We start from the raw sequence: 15,520 nt of genomic DNA, 5'->3' as shown, positions 1-15,520 counted from the left end.
TATGTGCACAGACTTGTACAGAACAGTGAATGCTCGCTGTCTCAAAGCATTGCTCACTCAGTTTCACTCCCTTCAGACAGCGTTAGCAGTCTTTTTCTGACCACACCTGTCCCATAGGAGTCTCCAGTGGAGTAGTGATGTTATGTTTTGGTCTCAGTTCGTGAAAAGAAAAAAGCACCCTTTCATCTGCTTGGGGGGGCACATAAAAGATATTTCCAGAACACATAGTGAGTTTCCATTAAAATGCATCCTTTCCCTATAACTTCATTTCCTTGAGATACCTCCAGACTCCTTCTCTCACCTCCGTTCTGTGGTCCATGTTTAAATATTTTGCAAGAAGTTCTAAGATTTGGACACTGTTTTGTCTGTCTCCTGTCCCACAGCCTTAACAAGCCTCTCCTTTCACCCCATAACCCTGCCCAGCCTCTTCAATTCTGTGAGTCAGCAGCTTTTACCTTCCAGCAAAATATCTGCACAGAGTATTCTAGGTCTCCACCAAAAGGAAAACTGTATGCACTACAGGTAGAATTAACTGCTAAAATAATACATGCAAATAAAACAATTACCTGCTTCCATACAAGCTCAATAAATACTTACATTTTGGAGGGTGACTTTTTGTCTTGTTTTGTCTTTTGTTTTGACTTTTGACTTTTTTTTTTTAGAACTTATCACAGGCGTACTGTTGCAGGTTTTCTTATCTGACTACTACAAGCTAATGTTTCACAGAAACTGCGATTTTAAGCAAACTTGATGCCTTGCTCCAAAAGAGAAAAACAGATAACGAGCAGCTCATTGTAAGGTGCATGCCAAGGATTTGCACTGATAATATTAGTATAATTTAAATTTATAATAATTAATATTGTAATTTTCTAGGTATCACAAATATCTAAAAGCAATTTCTATCAACAGATAAAAAAAAAAAATTGAAAAAAATTATGATTTTATTACAGGGAAAAGGGAGAGGAAAAAACATTCCAAAGATGTGTACATGAAATAGCTTACATCCGTGTTCATTTAGGGACTTAAAAAGCAAAATAATAAAACAAAATAGACCACTATAACCACAATTTTTTAATGACATGATATTACTAACAGGCACACCATCCTCTTCGTAATCTTTAGGATTTCTATGACATTGGTGTAAAGAATCAGTTCACCTAGAAGTATCAATGATCAACAGCAGGAAATGCAATTATATTTTGTTTGCTATTCTAATGGAAGAGGTGGTAGAACATGTACGTTCATTTATGGAAGAGTACTTCATAAGATGATAAAATACATGTCTTCCCCAAAATCACTACCAAAAAACCACATCCCTCAAAAACAAAAACCAAACCAAACCAAACCTAAAAAAACAAACAAACAAAAACAGAAAAAAAAAAGCTTTACTTTAAAAGTACCTCTTAATTAGACAGATTAGATTCCTTAAGGAATCAGAAAGAAAATATGGTGAAAATCCCTTGGAAATGCTGTACTTTCCTGAGTACCCTGGCTACTTGAGTTAATGACAGAACCATGAAAACCAACAGGGAAATACACTCTTCCAATCTTCCCAAAGACTCTCTGCAAACTATGAAGTACATCTGAAAAATATTTGGCTTTGTAATGATGATTCACAGTATTTTTTTTTCTTTCAATTTAAATAATTAGATATTTGTAGTGATGTACAGATTTTATGAATGCATGGTGGGCTTTAAAAAAAAAGATAATATTTTTAATAAACAGAAGTAACTACTTTTATCTTCTGCATCTGACATATTGGGTGGCTGAAATATAATTGTAACTCTCCATCAGAGTGAACTGTTAAGCTTTAGAAAATACTAGAAAAACAAAAATAATCTCTAGCATGTTAGTTGCAAATTAAAATTTTTTTTACAGTGATAAGATGAACAATAACAACAACTGGTCTGTGTTAAGTTCATAATAGGGACTGTACGCTTTGGCACTGGTAGGGACCTATCTTGGGAGCATTTGAAACTCCCTTTTATACCTGCTTTCCTAGATGCATAAATGTTCCTCTGCAAGCAAAACAGAATATGCCTTTGTTTACCATACGATTTCCTGCCAAGAAGCATATATTTATTAAAGCCTCTTCCCACATGACATAAGTAGAAGCACTGCTATTGTAAGAATATAAGATTTGCCTCTGTTCTATTTTTATTACTCATTAACAAGTAAATGGAGCTCCTTTCCCTGCACACACTTTGCAGCCCACCATGAAAGGCCAAAGGATTGCAGCTTTTCCAGTGTGCTCATAATTCTGAATTAAGATAGTAATAATAATTAAATAGGAATCTGCACAAACCAGAACAGGAAAGATTTTTATCACACACACAGAATTTATTGGAAGTTATTTTACCTACAAAATTAGTGATTGAAAAAGAATGGGAATACAGAATCAGTTGGGCTACATTTCATGTAGTATAAAGAAATGAAGAAAATCCTTTTTATAACTCCTGAGTTGCTGGAGTGCATGCAGAGGAGATCAACAGAATTGGTAAAAGGACTAGAGAAAAAGACCTGTGAGGATTGGCTGAGGGAAATGGAGTTGTTTAGCCTGGAGAAAAAGGAGGGTGAGTGGAGACTTCGTCACTCTCTACAACTACCTGAAAGAAGGTTATCTGTCTCTTTTTTCAAGTGACAAGTGAGGACAAAAGGAAACAATCTCAAACAGCACTAAGGGTGTTTTACACTGGATATCAGGCAGAATTTCTTCAAGTATCAGAAAAGGATATCCAGGGAAGTGTTGGCTCTAAAAGGTACTTGTGGGCATTGCACAAATAGGACATAAAAGGACATGTGGGCATTGGACACAATTTAATGATGGGACTTGGTAGCTCAGGTTGAGGGCTTGACTTGATGACCTTCAAAGACTTTCCCTACATAGATGATTCTGCGATAAATCTTAAGATAAGGTCTCAAAATGTCTAACCGGATATCAAAGCAAAGAGTTTAAAGCAAATAGAGTAAGCAATAAATATCAAGCAAATAGAGTTTAACATAAGCATTTCATGAATGTCTTTTCGAGACAAAGCATAGTTGAATATTACTTTTTATTATTTTTGAAAGACAGTCTGCCATCAAAAACTCTGTTGGTTTTCAATACATGATGAACTTGGACATGTAGACCATGTGGGCAAGTGGGAAAGGCAGAGGTATTAAAGATAAAAATGGATTAAATTTCTAAATCATTATTTAATCCAATGCAATTTTAATCTAGGTCCTTGACGTTATTTGCAAACCTTAGTTCTGTTCAGAAGCCACAAAATTCACAGAGTGTTTTCAGTACTTTAATTTAGAATATTTGAAAATGGAATAGACAATAGCATTTATTAAAACTGATTCAAGTATTAGTAATCAACAGCCACGTGTAATAGCTCTTCCTTTGAGAGTTTTTAAAAGCTAAGACCACAATGTAGACTAGGAGGCTAAAGATGACAGAAAAACATTGCAAAGTGTCATAAGTAATTGTTTCTTATACCAAGTAACTCAAGTTCTCAGCTACAGAAAAAAAAAAGGAAAAAGGAAAATCAGAGCCAAAAACACAGTAGAGCTTGCTTTGAGAATTGTAGTCTGATCTGTAATAGTAATTGCTATAGTTATTTCACAGCACTTTTTAAGCAACAGTTTTAAAAACAAACAAACAAACAAAAAGAACAGAAACCTCACAAAACCTGACCAACAGTAAAGAAAACCACCCTTATGAGGAAATGGAAGAGTAACTACCTCCAGAAGAATTAGACGTTCTCACTGAAAGTTTGCATGCCTAATCCTGCATGTCACTGCAGGGCTACTTTTCTCCACTTACTTCCCATGGAGCTCAAAGCTGAACTTGGCAGATCAGAAAGTTCTCACTGAAAATGGTTCAAACTGTTTATCATCACCTCCTCCTACACACACGCAAAAACTGACGATGTCAAATGTCATGGATATGTTTTAAAAAACATGAAAATAATAAAATCCATAACTCTTATGACAGCCATGGCAAGAATGTAGTTTTATTGATGAGTCAACAAAAAGTTCATGTAACCCTAGACTTAGTGGGCATATTAGGGTTCATTTCACATCAGGGATTTTTGTTGTTGTTGTTGTTTGACTAGTTATAACTGCTTAAACCTGAAAAGAGCATCGGGTGTAGAAGAGTTCCCTTTATAGCACATATTTGAAGGAATCAGTATGATATGAACTGGATTTTTAAATGTCCTGCTATTAAACAAATAAGCAAAACCCTGGCTAAATTAAAACATCTAAAATACGTCAAATTTGTAGAAGCAAATATTTAGAATCTTTCATCAGATCAAGCGCCAGATAATATAATGAAATGCAAAGAATCAGGAGGAAGGGATAAAAAACAATAACAACAACAACAAAAAACATAAACAAAACAATCTGTGACAGTTCTCAACACCAGATCTGTTCTAGAAAGTAACTAGAACTGGAAAATCAAGAAAAAACTGGGATAGAGAAATGAATTGTGTAGATCAGAAAAACACGATAAAAAGAGAGCACAACTGTATCAGTAAGTATGCTGCAGAAAACCAATCAGTAAACGGTCTAGCCTTCTGTTCAAAATCTTTAAGGGAGAAAGGGAAATTCAGCTTGATAGGAAAGAAAATCAAGAATTCTTCAGTTACTTTCAGATCCAACTGAACCCAAGAAAGGCAGCAGAATCAGTAGTATGGAAATCCAAAAAAAACACCACACAAGGTGGGAAAGCATCTAATGATGCATTTGAATCTGACACAACACATTTAGTATACAACTTTAGTACACAACTGCAAAACTTAGAAGTATGTGCAATTAATACTGGCATAATGAATTGTAAAGTTCATTTAATTGAACATATATCACCCCTTGAATTTAATGGTGAAAAAATTTTGACAATAAATATAAATCACACATCAGTAGAAATCTTATTTCTTCTAATTTTAAATCTCTCAGAATAAGGATGTTTTACACTTTTTATCAGTGCTAACGTAAGAATACAGTTCTTGGCTGACTTATACAGAGAAAAATGATAGATTGTAGGAAGTGACTGTAGCATATCAAATACATTGTTATACTGTGAAATACAAACCACAGAAGCTGAAAGTTATACTTCATCGAGAGCTTGTAGCGCTTTTCCAACATCAGTTGTCCTCTGTAACGCTATTTAAGTACTCATTTAAAAAAAACTTGTTTGCAATTCTAGTACTTCAAACTGTAACCTAATATAAGCAAAACTGAAATTAAGCCTAAAACTAAAGTATGAGTGAGTGTACTTATGAAAGTGAGAAATGGTGGTGGAAAGAATACTATGAAATTTCTTGTTTAGCATCAGAACAATCAATCAAAGACCTACTAACACAATTGTGAATCTTCTGACCTAGAGTTGAATAGAGCTTGTGCTTGGAAAAAAAATTTGATTCACGTGGACAATACTTAATGCTGAGTTTGCAAAACTTAAGATGATTAACCCTGCTTTGGCAGAGGATGTCTTTTAAAAAGAATCTCTGTTGGTATGCAAAGGTTTATACAACTCTTAAGTCCTTTCCTCTGTCAATGCAAGAATCTGAAGATTTGAGAACATAAGCACAGAGTTCCTATAACCACAGTTTTTGAGAGAAGCTCCCTACAGATGGAACAGCCCTCCTCCACATTTGGGCATTTTTACTAATTTTTATTACATCCCGTCTTTAAAGGAGTACAAAATTTAAAGTTTTTATTACAAGAGAAACCTACAAATTAATACATTATGTTAAAAAGATAATTAAGCATTGTCTTGAATGAAAAGAGCCACGTACTTTAAACTTATCTGCAGTATTCCCGTTTTGAGAAACTCACATCATAAACTGAAGTGACAATTTGAATTTAACAAGCATAACAGGTTGCCAAACTAAGATTACATCTAACAATGTTTCCAGTGCACCAGGCACTTTCCTTCTCCTGCTGACCTTTCAACACGTGGTTCAGAGACTACTGGATTAGAGCTGTTAACAAGTGACAGGTGCAGCCAATTAACCAAGCAATGACGTAACTGTGACTTCCACCATTAAGCATAACGCTTGCTCAACAGACTATGCTTATCCACCAATGAGCTCAGTTTTGTTATCAGCCAAACTTAAGAACTTCAAAAGCTCTGTACTGCTGACACACTTCTCATTAAAGAGTGATTTTGCTGTGAAATTATCCAACTGTGACTACAGTACGCTTCACCGTGCTCCAGCCTGGGAAGCTGTGAAACAATGTGCATTAACCCTTTTATCAAGCAGATCATACATTTTCAAGTACACAAGGAGAACTATGGGAAACGGTGAGAAGAAATACATATAATTTAATCAATAAATGAAGTAGTTGAAATGTAGCTGGCAATGAGTAAGAAAAAATATTATAATAACACAATTTAGAAAACAGTGTTTGATCAATTTCAGTTCTTTGCCATGATGGTCCCAATTGGTGTGAGGCGCCTTTCAAGACTGAATCATCAATCCATAAAGCTATCAATATCCATTTCCTAGTATATCTTAACACATAACTTGCAGTGATTAAAAGTTCCTTGGTTTCATTCTTGCTATAACAATTTGAGACAGAATACATTCAAAAAGAATAAAGGTTTGCTTATCTGAGGATGTGTACCACTATCAAATTGGGCCATCCAGATTACCAAGCTGTGTGGTGTAGTTGCACCAGACAGTTATAAGCAGAATTACATAATTTGATCAGTATAGATGGACATGTGTAGCAGTCACTTCCAGAGACTGGTAAGTTAGGAAAGGGGAAGGATTGCTTTTACTGAGACAGAACCAGAAGAAAACACTCTAACAATTGACTGTTCTGTCCCAAGCCAGGTGTGTCATCCCTCCTTTGTATTCCAAGCACACAGAATTGGTGCAGAAACAGCTAACTTCATGATTATCAACTCAGGTCCAACGTGACCTATCAATCTAACTTATTATCAAGTATATTGTATAAAGGCTAGCTCCTGAGGCAAGACTTGAATATCTCAATAATATATCAGTTGGCACTCTGGGAGTTCTGGTGTTCTTGCCAAGCAAATATATAATAAAAAATGCTTTAGTTCAGTACCTTTGAAATAGGCTGATTTAACTGTCTATGGCATTTGTCCTGTCAAGAGTCAAACCACTTGGACCCATTTATGCCTGAATAAAAGATAGTATCAAAAAGTGAAAAAACAAATATATAAAAAATAATAATAATAAAAAAATTGGCCTCAGAAATTACTGTAACAGGGCAAAAGTCTTTTTAAATATGAGATTGATCACTAAATAACTCCTGTCCATCACCTTATGACAACAGGTAAAGCCATACATGTGTATCTGAGCATACAGAGAAAACCATTTCTGTATTTTCTTTTTCAGATAGAGATTGAAGTCTGAAAAATACAGAAGAGATTTAACAGTGTAGAAAAGAGGAACAGATTCATCAGCTCCTTCTGTTCTCTGATTAAGCCAGATACAGTATCTGAAGATAATATATTTTTCCTTTTCCTTCATTAAGTTACCCCACACACAACTGAAAAAACAGCTTCTAAAATTAAGCAGTAAAAAAATAAACAAGCTCAGGCAATTTGTATCCAAGCATTAAAAATAAAAAAATAAATGAGGAAGTTAGAAGAGACTACTGAGCCATGGGGAATGCTGGTGTTGAGTAATAGAACATAACAGAACAAGAGGGAAATTCTGGAGAAGTGAGGGAAGGGGGGAATTGAGGGAGGAAGGAAAAAAATCTGTAACAGCATATTGTTTTCCAACAGAAAACATAGCTCAGATAATTATAAGCCTGACTTCAATAACCTGTTCTTGGGCAAAAATAACAGCATCATTAATACAGAACCACAAAAAAAGAAATTAACTACCTTTTATGAACATATGGAAAAAAGAGACTGCCAAACTACCTCATGAGAAGGAACAAAACACAGAATAATTTCTGACCAAGTTTACACATGACAAAGATTGGAGAGAAGTAAAATGCCACAAAAGGAAAGGTTAATGTTCAGTCTACTCAATTTATCAAAGTTCAGGGTGGTTTGTTCACAATCTGCAAGCAAAGATGGATGTGCTAACAGAAACTTAGCAGACAAGTAAAAGATGAAGATAATGCCTCCAAGATGAAGCAAGTCAGAAGGCAGACAGAAAAAAACCACAGTGTTTTTATTTATTTAATGAGAATAGCAATTAAAAAAATTTTATTGGTATACTTGAACATAAAAAAGGGATTTTTTAAAAAATTTTTTTTTCCCTCCAAAAGATAATACTGAGATTAAAAAAATTCACTAAGTCCTGTGTGCTCTGTTAGGTAAAGTTCTCACTCAAATAATCACAGCAGTTTTTTTCTGCCTTATCCTATGAAAGTCCAGGCTTTTTGGATGTTTTCCATTTTCATTAGATAAACAGCTTCTTCTCATTAGAAGTAGATATACCCTTATAAGGACTCAAGTTCTGCTTCTTTACTCCTGCTGACAAAGATTATGCTCCGAATCTTGTTTAATACATCTTAGATCTTGTTGCAGAAGTAATCAATGCAAGTACTTTTGATGATAATTTCAGTTAAATACATTTATAACAAGCCATTTAAAATAGCTTACGTTGCTTACAATAATTATGAAACTACTATGCTCTCCATGTTTAAATTTTGAAGTCAAGTGATCCCAAAAAAGAGGAAAATCAGTAATATACACTCTCTGTGGAAGATGAGCATTGAAACTCACAGGTTTTAAAGAAAACAACTGTGCATTTTGTCAAAACCAATCCATTTTATTTACATAGCATTACCATAATTATGTGGAAGGGATTCTGATCAAAAAAGGGAGTACTTCAGTCTGTACATATTCTTGACTCTTGACCTATTAAAAGTCTGCCCAGCTATGAACCTCAGAAATCTATTCCTCAAAACATGACTCCTAAAACTTATTGTAGTGCTTATTACCATGTTTAGTCAGTTTCACTGAATTTACTCAGTGATCTAGTAAGACTATTAGTTATAGAAATTCTGACACAGCAAAAGGTTGTAGGATCTAGCTTGAAAGTGCCAGGTTTTACTGCTGTTTCCAAATAAACTCCTATATCCTCAAAAATCCACAACAATCCAAGCAGAAAGAAATTATGCAACTAACCACTCACTTCAAGAAAGTAAACTCACACAGAAGAAATGCAGGGAAAGAAAACAGAAATCCAAATTATCTGCCAAAATGTAATTACAGAACAACAGCAAAGATATGTTCTCAAAAAGAATATAAAGTTTAACATTGTTGATATGCTTTTAAGAGACAATTTAACATTAGTTTTGCATAAATAATTACGATGCATATAGATGGACACTAAGTTTTATTTATGAACCTATAATTCATAAATACAAGATAAATTCATAAAACGACTGAAGAATATTAGTCATCCTTCTTATCAAAATTCTTAATATTCTGCCCCTCAGTGCAACTTAGGTATGTTTTCAAACGGGTATCAGAGGTTTTTTTTTTTGTCCACATGACCATAAACTACATATACAATGCTGTATGTTGAGGTCTAATACTATTTACAGTATACCCTTTAATAAAATTTTAAGACAGCCAGCACTAATGGACATCAACTATCATCACCTGTTGCATGTCTAGGTTGAACAGAGCTGATCAACTAATTAAAAAACAGAAGAGTTGCCTAAAGTTTAGCAAGTAAAATACTTCACTACTCAGTGAAATAGACATAATCTTAATTGGGACAGTATGCAACCCTGAAGCTGTCATTTACAGCTAAAATATGTTGAATTAGTAAAGTTTAATAACTAGTATTCTGTATGTTACTAACAGTATTACCGTTTACTTGTATAAAGTTTTCAACCATTCAAATGGTTGGAAAAGACCCTGAAGATCATCAAGTCCAACCGCAGCCTAACCAGTACCCTAATTCTAAAAACCCTACACTAAATCATATCCCCGAGTACCACATCCAAACGGCTCTTAAACACAACCAGGGATGGGGATTCAACTACCTCTCTGGGCAGTCTATTCCAGTACCTAACTACCCTTTTTGTAAAGACATTCCTCCTAAGAAGATATTTGCTAGTAGACTTTAACTATGGTTTAACAACAGACTGCCAGCTGCAATTACTCCCCAAAATAATGTAAATTCCTGGAAGGAATAGATAGTAAAAAATAAAAAAAAAGAGAGAGAGAGAGAGAAAGGAAAAAGAAAAAAGAAAAAAAATGAAATCCAAAAATTTACAAAGGAAATAAGAATTTAAGTGTTATTCAGTATGTCCAGCTGTTAAAACAGAGTGACACTAGACTGAAAACTGAGTAGGAAGCCTAACATCAACATGAAATGTGAGTAAAAATTTTGATAATTACAATTCAGCCACCAGCAAAAAAAAAAATTAAAATGGTATTACTAACCACCAGTAAATGAAATGTCCTCCTTTCCATGTGGCTCATTTTGGAAGTCTATATATCTATAGAAGAAGAATGGAAGAGTGCTTCCAGCAACAGCCAACAGAGATAGAAGATGGGAAACAAAAAGTTAATCACCCCGCACTGTATTGCTTTAAGGGAAAGAAAGCTGAACTCCCCTGAATCTACTACCCAAGTAGTAGAAAAATAAAACCTTAGTATGACAGCTGAATACCTCTGTTAATCTCATTATCAATTTGTATCAACTTAATCCCTAAGGTAAAGTTCTAAAAGCTCCTTAGGCTTTGATAAATTGGACTTAAAAAGGAAACGATTTAAGATTTATTATCCCACATGACAACAAAAAATAAGTGGACACTGAATACAACTTGGTGAAGACTTGCAATCAGAAAATGACCTGTTACAAAACAGAACACAGAGTATCAAACACATCTGTCTACTAAAAGAGTTTGGTAACAATGATGGGGTGGAAGACCTGTGAAATGGTGGTCAGTTTAGCAGTAGTTATCTTCACAATCTGAAAGGTTTCCCAAACACATCTGCTTGTCCCAAGGATGATCATTTAACTTCATTTTGCTATTACCAAACTAACTACTGCAGTCAAGTAATATTAACTTTTACTGTAGCTAAATTTCACTTCCTATTATTCATGCAGGATTATTAAAGATTAGAAAATCTGAATATGATGACTGAGATAATTTGTTCTGCTCTGTTTTAAAAATTGGTATTACCTATTTTGTCACACAGCACAATGTGTAAAATGTCATGACTTGTATGTCCAGATACAAATGGCAGATGTGAAGAATAAAGAAAAATATTTCAACATACCGTACACATCCTTCACCGCAGTACTGCTTTAAGATGTACTGACCATATTTACAAAAAAACGTATTCCATAACACAAACAAAAACCTCAAAATGTCTCTTCCCATGCTTCTCAAATCCATTGGAACAAAGAAAGGAAATGGAGCATGAACATTAAGCAATTATAAAGTACATGGCTATACCACTGTTAAATCCGTCTTGCTATGTAACAAAAAATAAAATAAAATAAATAAAAAAATCACATGTGCAGCTAAACAACTGAGAGCACTCCAGCACTTTGAAATACTATCCTGCCCATGATACAGTACCAACAATTCACTTTATAATAAGTATTACACATTCTCACCTTCCATCATGCTAACTGCATTTTCACGGGTCATCTACGCATCCTTTTTTCCAGGTGATTAGACAAATGCATGCACAAACTTCACCTAAAAATACACTGATTCTTGCCAAGTAGCAGCAGGATGAAATATACCACAGTAACAATCCAGTCTTTGTCCCAGGCTAACACTATACCTATTAACACACTTTGATGCTTAGCCAAGAAAAATCTCAGTGCTGGGATTCTGGTTTTTGTGCCCAAACAATCTGTGTTTGTGTTTAATATAGTATAGACTGCTTTTAAGTTACTGCCAATCATTAACTCTACAAAGAGCACGTCTGGGGTTATTTTTTCTTTAAAATGAATATTAAGGTAAAGAATACAGAAGAACCTACGTTATTCTGAAAAGAAGAATCATGCAATTCTTAGCTCTACACAAATGATCTTATTCAGAAAAACACAGTATTTCTAAAACCAATTCTGAAATAATCTGAAATTATCTGAGATAATTCTGTGATCAAATTATTTTTCTTTCCTGCGTGTCACTTATGCATTAATGAAAAACTCAATTTCTCCAACCAAATGTAAAAAGAGATGAAAAGGAACAAACCAGTCTTGGCCTTACAGAAACCTTAAGGGCTGATTTTTTTTGCAAAGGATCTTATCAATGTAAAAGTAACTGATCAGTTGTTTTAGAGAGGATGGATAAAATTTAAAGCATGAAATTTAAGTAAAATACGTGATAAAGATTAATATAAAGAAAGTGATATTAAACAAGCAGCACTCAAAGTTCTAATCCCACCAAGATGCATTCTGTGATTCCTTCTAACATTGATGCCTATATATTTATGCCTTGGGCATAAAGTCATGAATACTTTCTACAGCACTGAAACTTGCTTCAAAGTCTCTCAACTTTGACAGCTGGCCCTGCCTTTGTAGTTCCCTTTTTTGATGTTTTACCAGGACCGTATCAGAGATCTGTATTACAAGGAACTCCTCAAGTAATTATACAGCCATAATTAAGGCAAAATGACAACAGCGAGCGGTCAAGGGGACAGGAAGGCAATAATTTCATAAGACAGACTTAGGAAAAAGAAAAGTTTTTCAGTCTGAAGTGTAAGGACTTCCTCTGTCATTTCAGACAAAATAATATTTCCTCTCCTTTATCCTTTGTGCTACATAATGATTGTCAGATTCTAGTCAAAAGGAATTTCATTTTAGTGAATTTTTACTTGCAAGAGCATTTTCAATGGAATCACTGAGCCATTTGCAGAACTGAACAATTTCCATATGTCTGTGGATAAATGGCAATTTTATAAATTAGCACTTTAGTTTCAAATCCATTGTGAATTTATCTGCTATCCTAAGTAAAATTCAAGGCATACTAAACACACACAGATTAATGTGGAAGCATTATTAAGAAATTTGGCATGCAGGTAAGTACAACTGTAAGGTGTACGGCCTGAAGGTGAGTCTGTGTATGGTGTCAATACAAACTCAGGATACTGATTTCAGAACAGAAGATTCAGAAACCATTTCCGTTCTTTCATATACTCCTGAAATATACAGCAGCAAGCCCACTACCTCTTCTCCTTTAAATTCTTAAGAGAATTTTTGTGTGTATATTTTAACATTATTTATAGTCCAGATCAAGCAAAGTACCATAAAAATATCTAACTATCCTTTTCTGGGAATCTAATTTATAAAGACATCTCTACAAACAGAAAGCAAAAACAAAACAACAACAATAAATGAACAAAATAAAAACACAACAAAAAACAAACAAGAAATAACAAAAACCCAAACCACCTCAAACCCCAAGTGTTCTGTTTATGTACTAAAAACAGTAGTTATGTGGAAGAGTATATGTTTATATTTTCCAAGAGTCAGCAGTTTAAAACAGATGCTACATTAATCAGACATATTCAATCATGGAAATGGAAAACAAGTGCACTCATTTAAAAGAATACATTAAAAAGCACTTCTTATTTTTTCATTTTTTCATGAAAGCCAAAGTAATGTAGCATTTACCAACGTCACTTGTGATATTTTGTGTTATCTAGAAATTTAATTCCTGCCAACTTGTGTTGGTCCTTTTTCTCAAAGCCAGGTGGATAAAAAAATCTATAATTCTGTAACAGTAGCTCCAGCTCACACACATCTGCTTACCATAGCTGTGGCAATATGGCACAACAGATGTAGTCTCTCAGGTAACAGAGACTCAAAAAATTCAGGATTCAAGATTTCCACCTGCAAAGCCACAGGAGGCATGCATAAATCAGAACCAGTAGAACGCACTTTCAGTGTGAACTAGGTATTATGCTGCATAATATTTCACAGGTTGTTGTGTTGTGCATGTCTGACATAAGCTCTACCTGCTCCAAAGGCAGTAGGCCCACCTAAAGCATATCACAACTATCAGACTGATTTGGGTATGTGTCACAAGAACTGCGACTGGTACTAGAGGCTGAACTTACCCGTCAATATTCTACTGTATTATATTATATACTGTACAATATTACACATTCCCTTGAAGGTTAGCACTGTATCAACTTCTGCACTCTTACAGAAACACTAGTTATAATGTTATCAATTGTAAAATAGGTGCTACATTTTACTCAATGAAAGAGGTGGGGTTTTTCTGAAGAACTAATTAAGTTCCATGGGAAGTTTCGAAGTTCTGCTTTCCAGGTGATAAATTCTAGACCTTTTCTGTCAGCCTGATATGGTACTAGGCTGAAAAAAGGAGGTGAGATTGTAGAACTACTTTGATCATTAATTTAAAAAAAGAAAAAAGAAAAGTACATTATAAAGGATTCTACCATTTCTCATGCAAGCCACATGAGCTATAATTACATAATGCCTTAAGTTGTAGCAGACCTTAAAAATAATCTAGTTCCAACTCTCTTGCAGTGGGCCTCCAGGGATGGGGCATCCACAGCTTCTCTGGACAGCCTGTGCCAGGTTCTCACCAACCTCTGAGTAAAAAATTTAAACATTTAAAGAATATATTAATATTAAAACATAGTATAACATATCAAAACTATAAGGTCAAAGATTATGGGTGGCCAATATATGGTATACTAACATCTGGAGCTCTGGACACCCTGCTTCTAACTTTTGCATAGCTATCCAGATCAATTTAAATAAATAAACAAACAAATAAATAAATAAATAAAGTTTTTCTCCTTGTATACTATACCTAAAACTGAGAATTCAGAGGGCAGATTGAGGAGTGATGGAGTCCACCCAGAGGAAACTTTATGTTAACCACAGAGTTGCAACACAACACAAGGAAGCAACAGATTTTTCAAAGAAATGTTAGGCATTGTTTTATCCTAAAATTCTTTTTCCTTCCCCCCTCTTCCCACCCCCAAAGTAAAGATTACACATCTCCATTTACAGTACTAGCTGATCTACAGGCTGCACAGAACATAATGAATTCACATGAAAACTGTATCAACACTTTATCTGCCATTTTGTAGCAGTATATTACAGAGACCATATATTTGTCATACTTATTACACAAGCACCATCACTCTGTCTGTGTTCAAACCAAGACCATGTATTTTAAAAACACTCCTCTTTACATAGCAAAGCACAGATAAAGTTTAATTCCATGCCATCACTGACTCAGTAATTTTTCTAAGATGGTATGCAATGAATTAGCTACTATTGCACACAATTGGAATTTCTCAGTTTAATCTTTTAAGTTGTTTTAAAATAAACTTCAGACATTTATTTTAGGTTGGAACACAAAATGGTTCACTGCAAAAACTTTAAACGAAAAAACAAACTTGGATGCTAGTTTACAGATCTTGACTGTTCCTTGTTTTAAAGGAATATCCATGAAGGTGGAGCAAAATAATCACACAATGAACATATATTTTCTAATGCAAAGGTCATTATAAAAGGTCAATATAATCATCTGTATTATAGTGGGGTGCATCCAAAACTGATTATTTTTTTAA

The 15,520-nt window shown here is 34.3% G+C and overlaps 1 protein-coding gene across 2 annotated transcripts in view; it reads right to left on the bottom strand.

Annotated features, from left to right (window-relative positions):
* The window catches only part of CWC27 (CWC27 spliceosome associated cyclophilin), an 88,606-nt gene that overhangs the window by 55,312 nt on the left and 17,774 nt on the right, over nt 1–15,520 (bottom strand). The window contains exon 11 of one of the 2 annotated variants that reach the window (XM_085528609.1): nt 14,503–14,527. The exons of the other annotated variant lie outside the window; for it this stretch is intronic. Coding sequence (XP_085384735.1) covers nt 14,518–14,527 — 10 coding nt within the window. The 3' untranslated portion in view covers nt 14,503–14,517. Of the gene's footprint in view, nt 1–14,502; nt 14,528–15,520 lie in introns of those variants that run through there. 2 annotated transcript variants of the gene reach the window in all.

This window comes from Coturnix japonica, chromosome Z (genome assembly GCF_054131305.1).
Source record: "Coturnix japonica strain WE chromosome Z, WE-NBRP24, whole genome shotgun sequence".
NCBI classification, from domain to species: Eukaryota; Metazoa; Chordata; class Aves; order Galliformes; family Phasianidae; genus Coturnix; species Coturnix japonica.
This window is presented reverse-complemented; position numbering and strand designations above follow the sequence as displayed.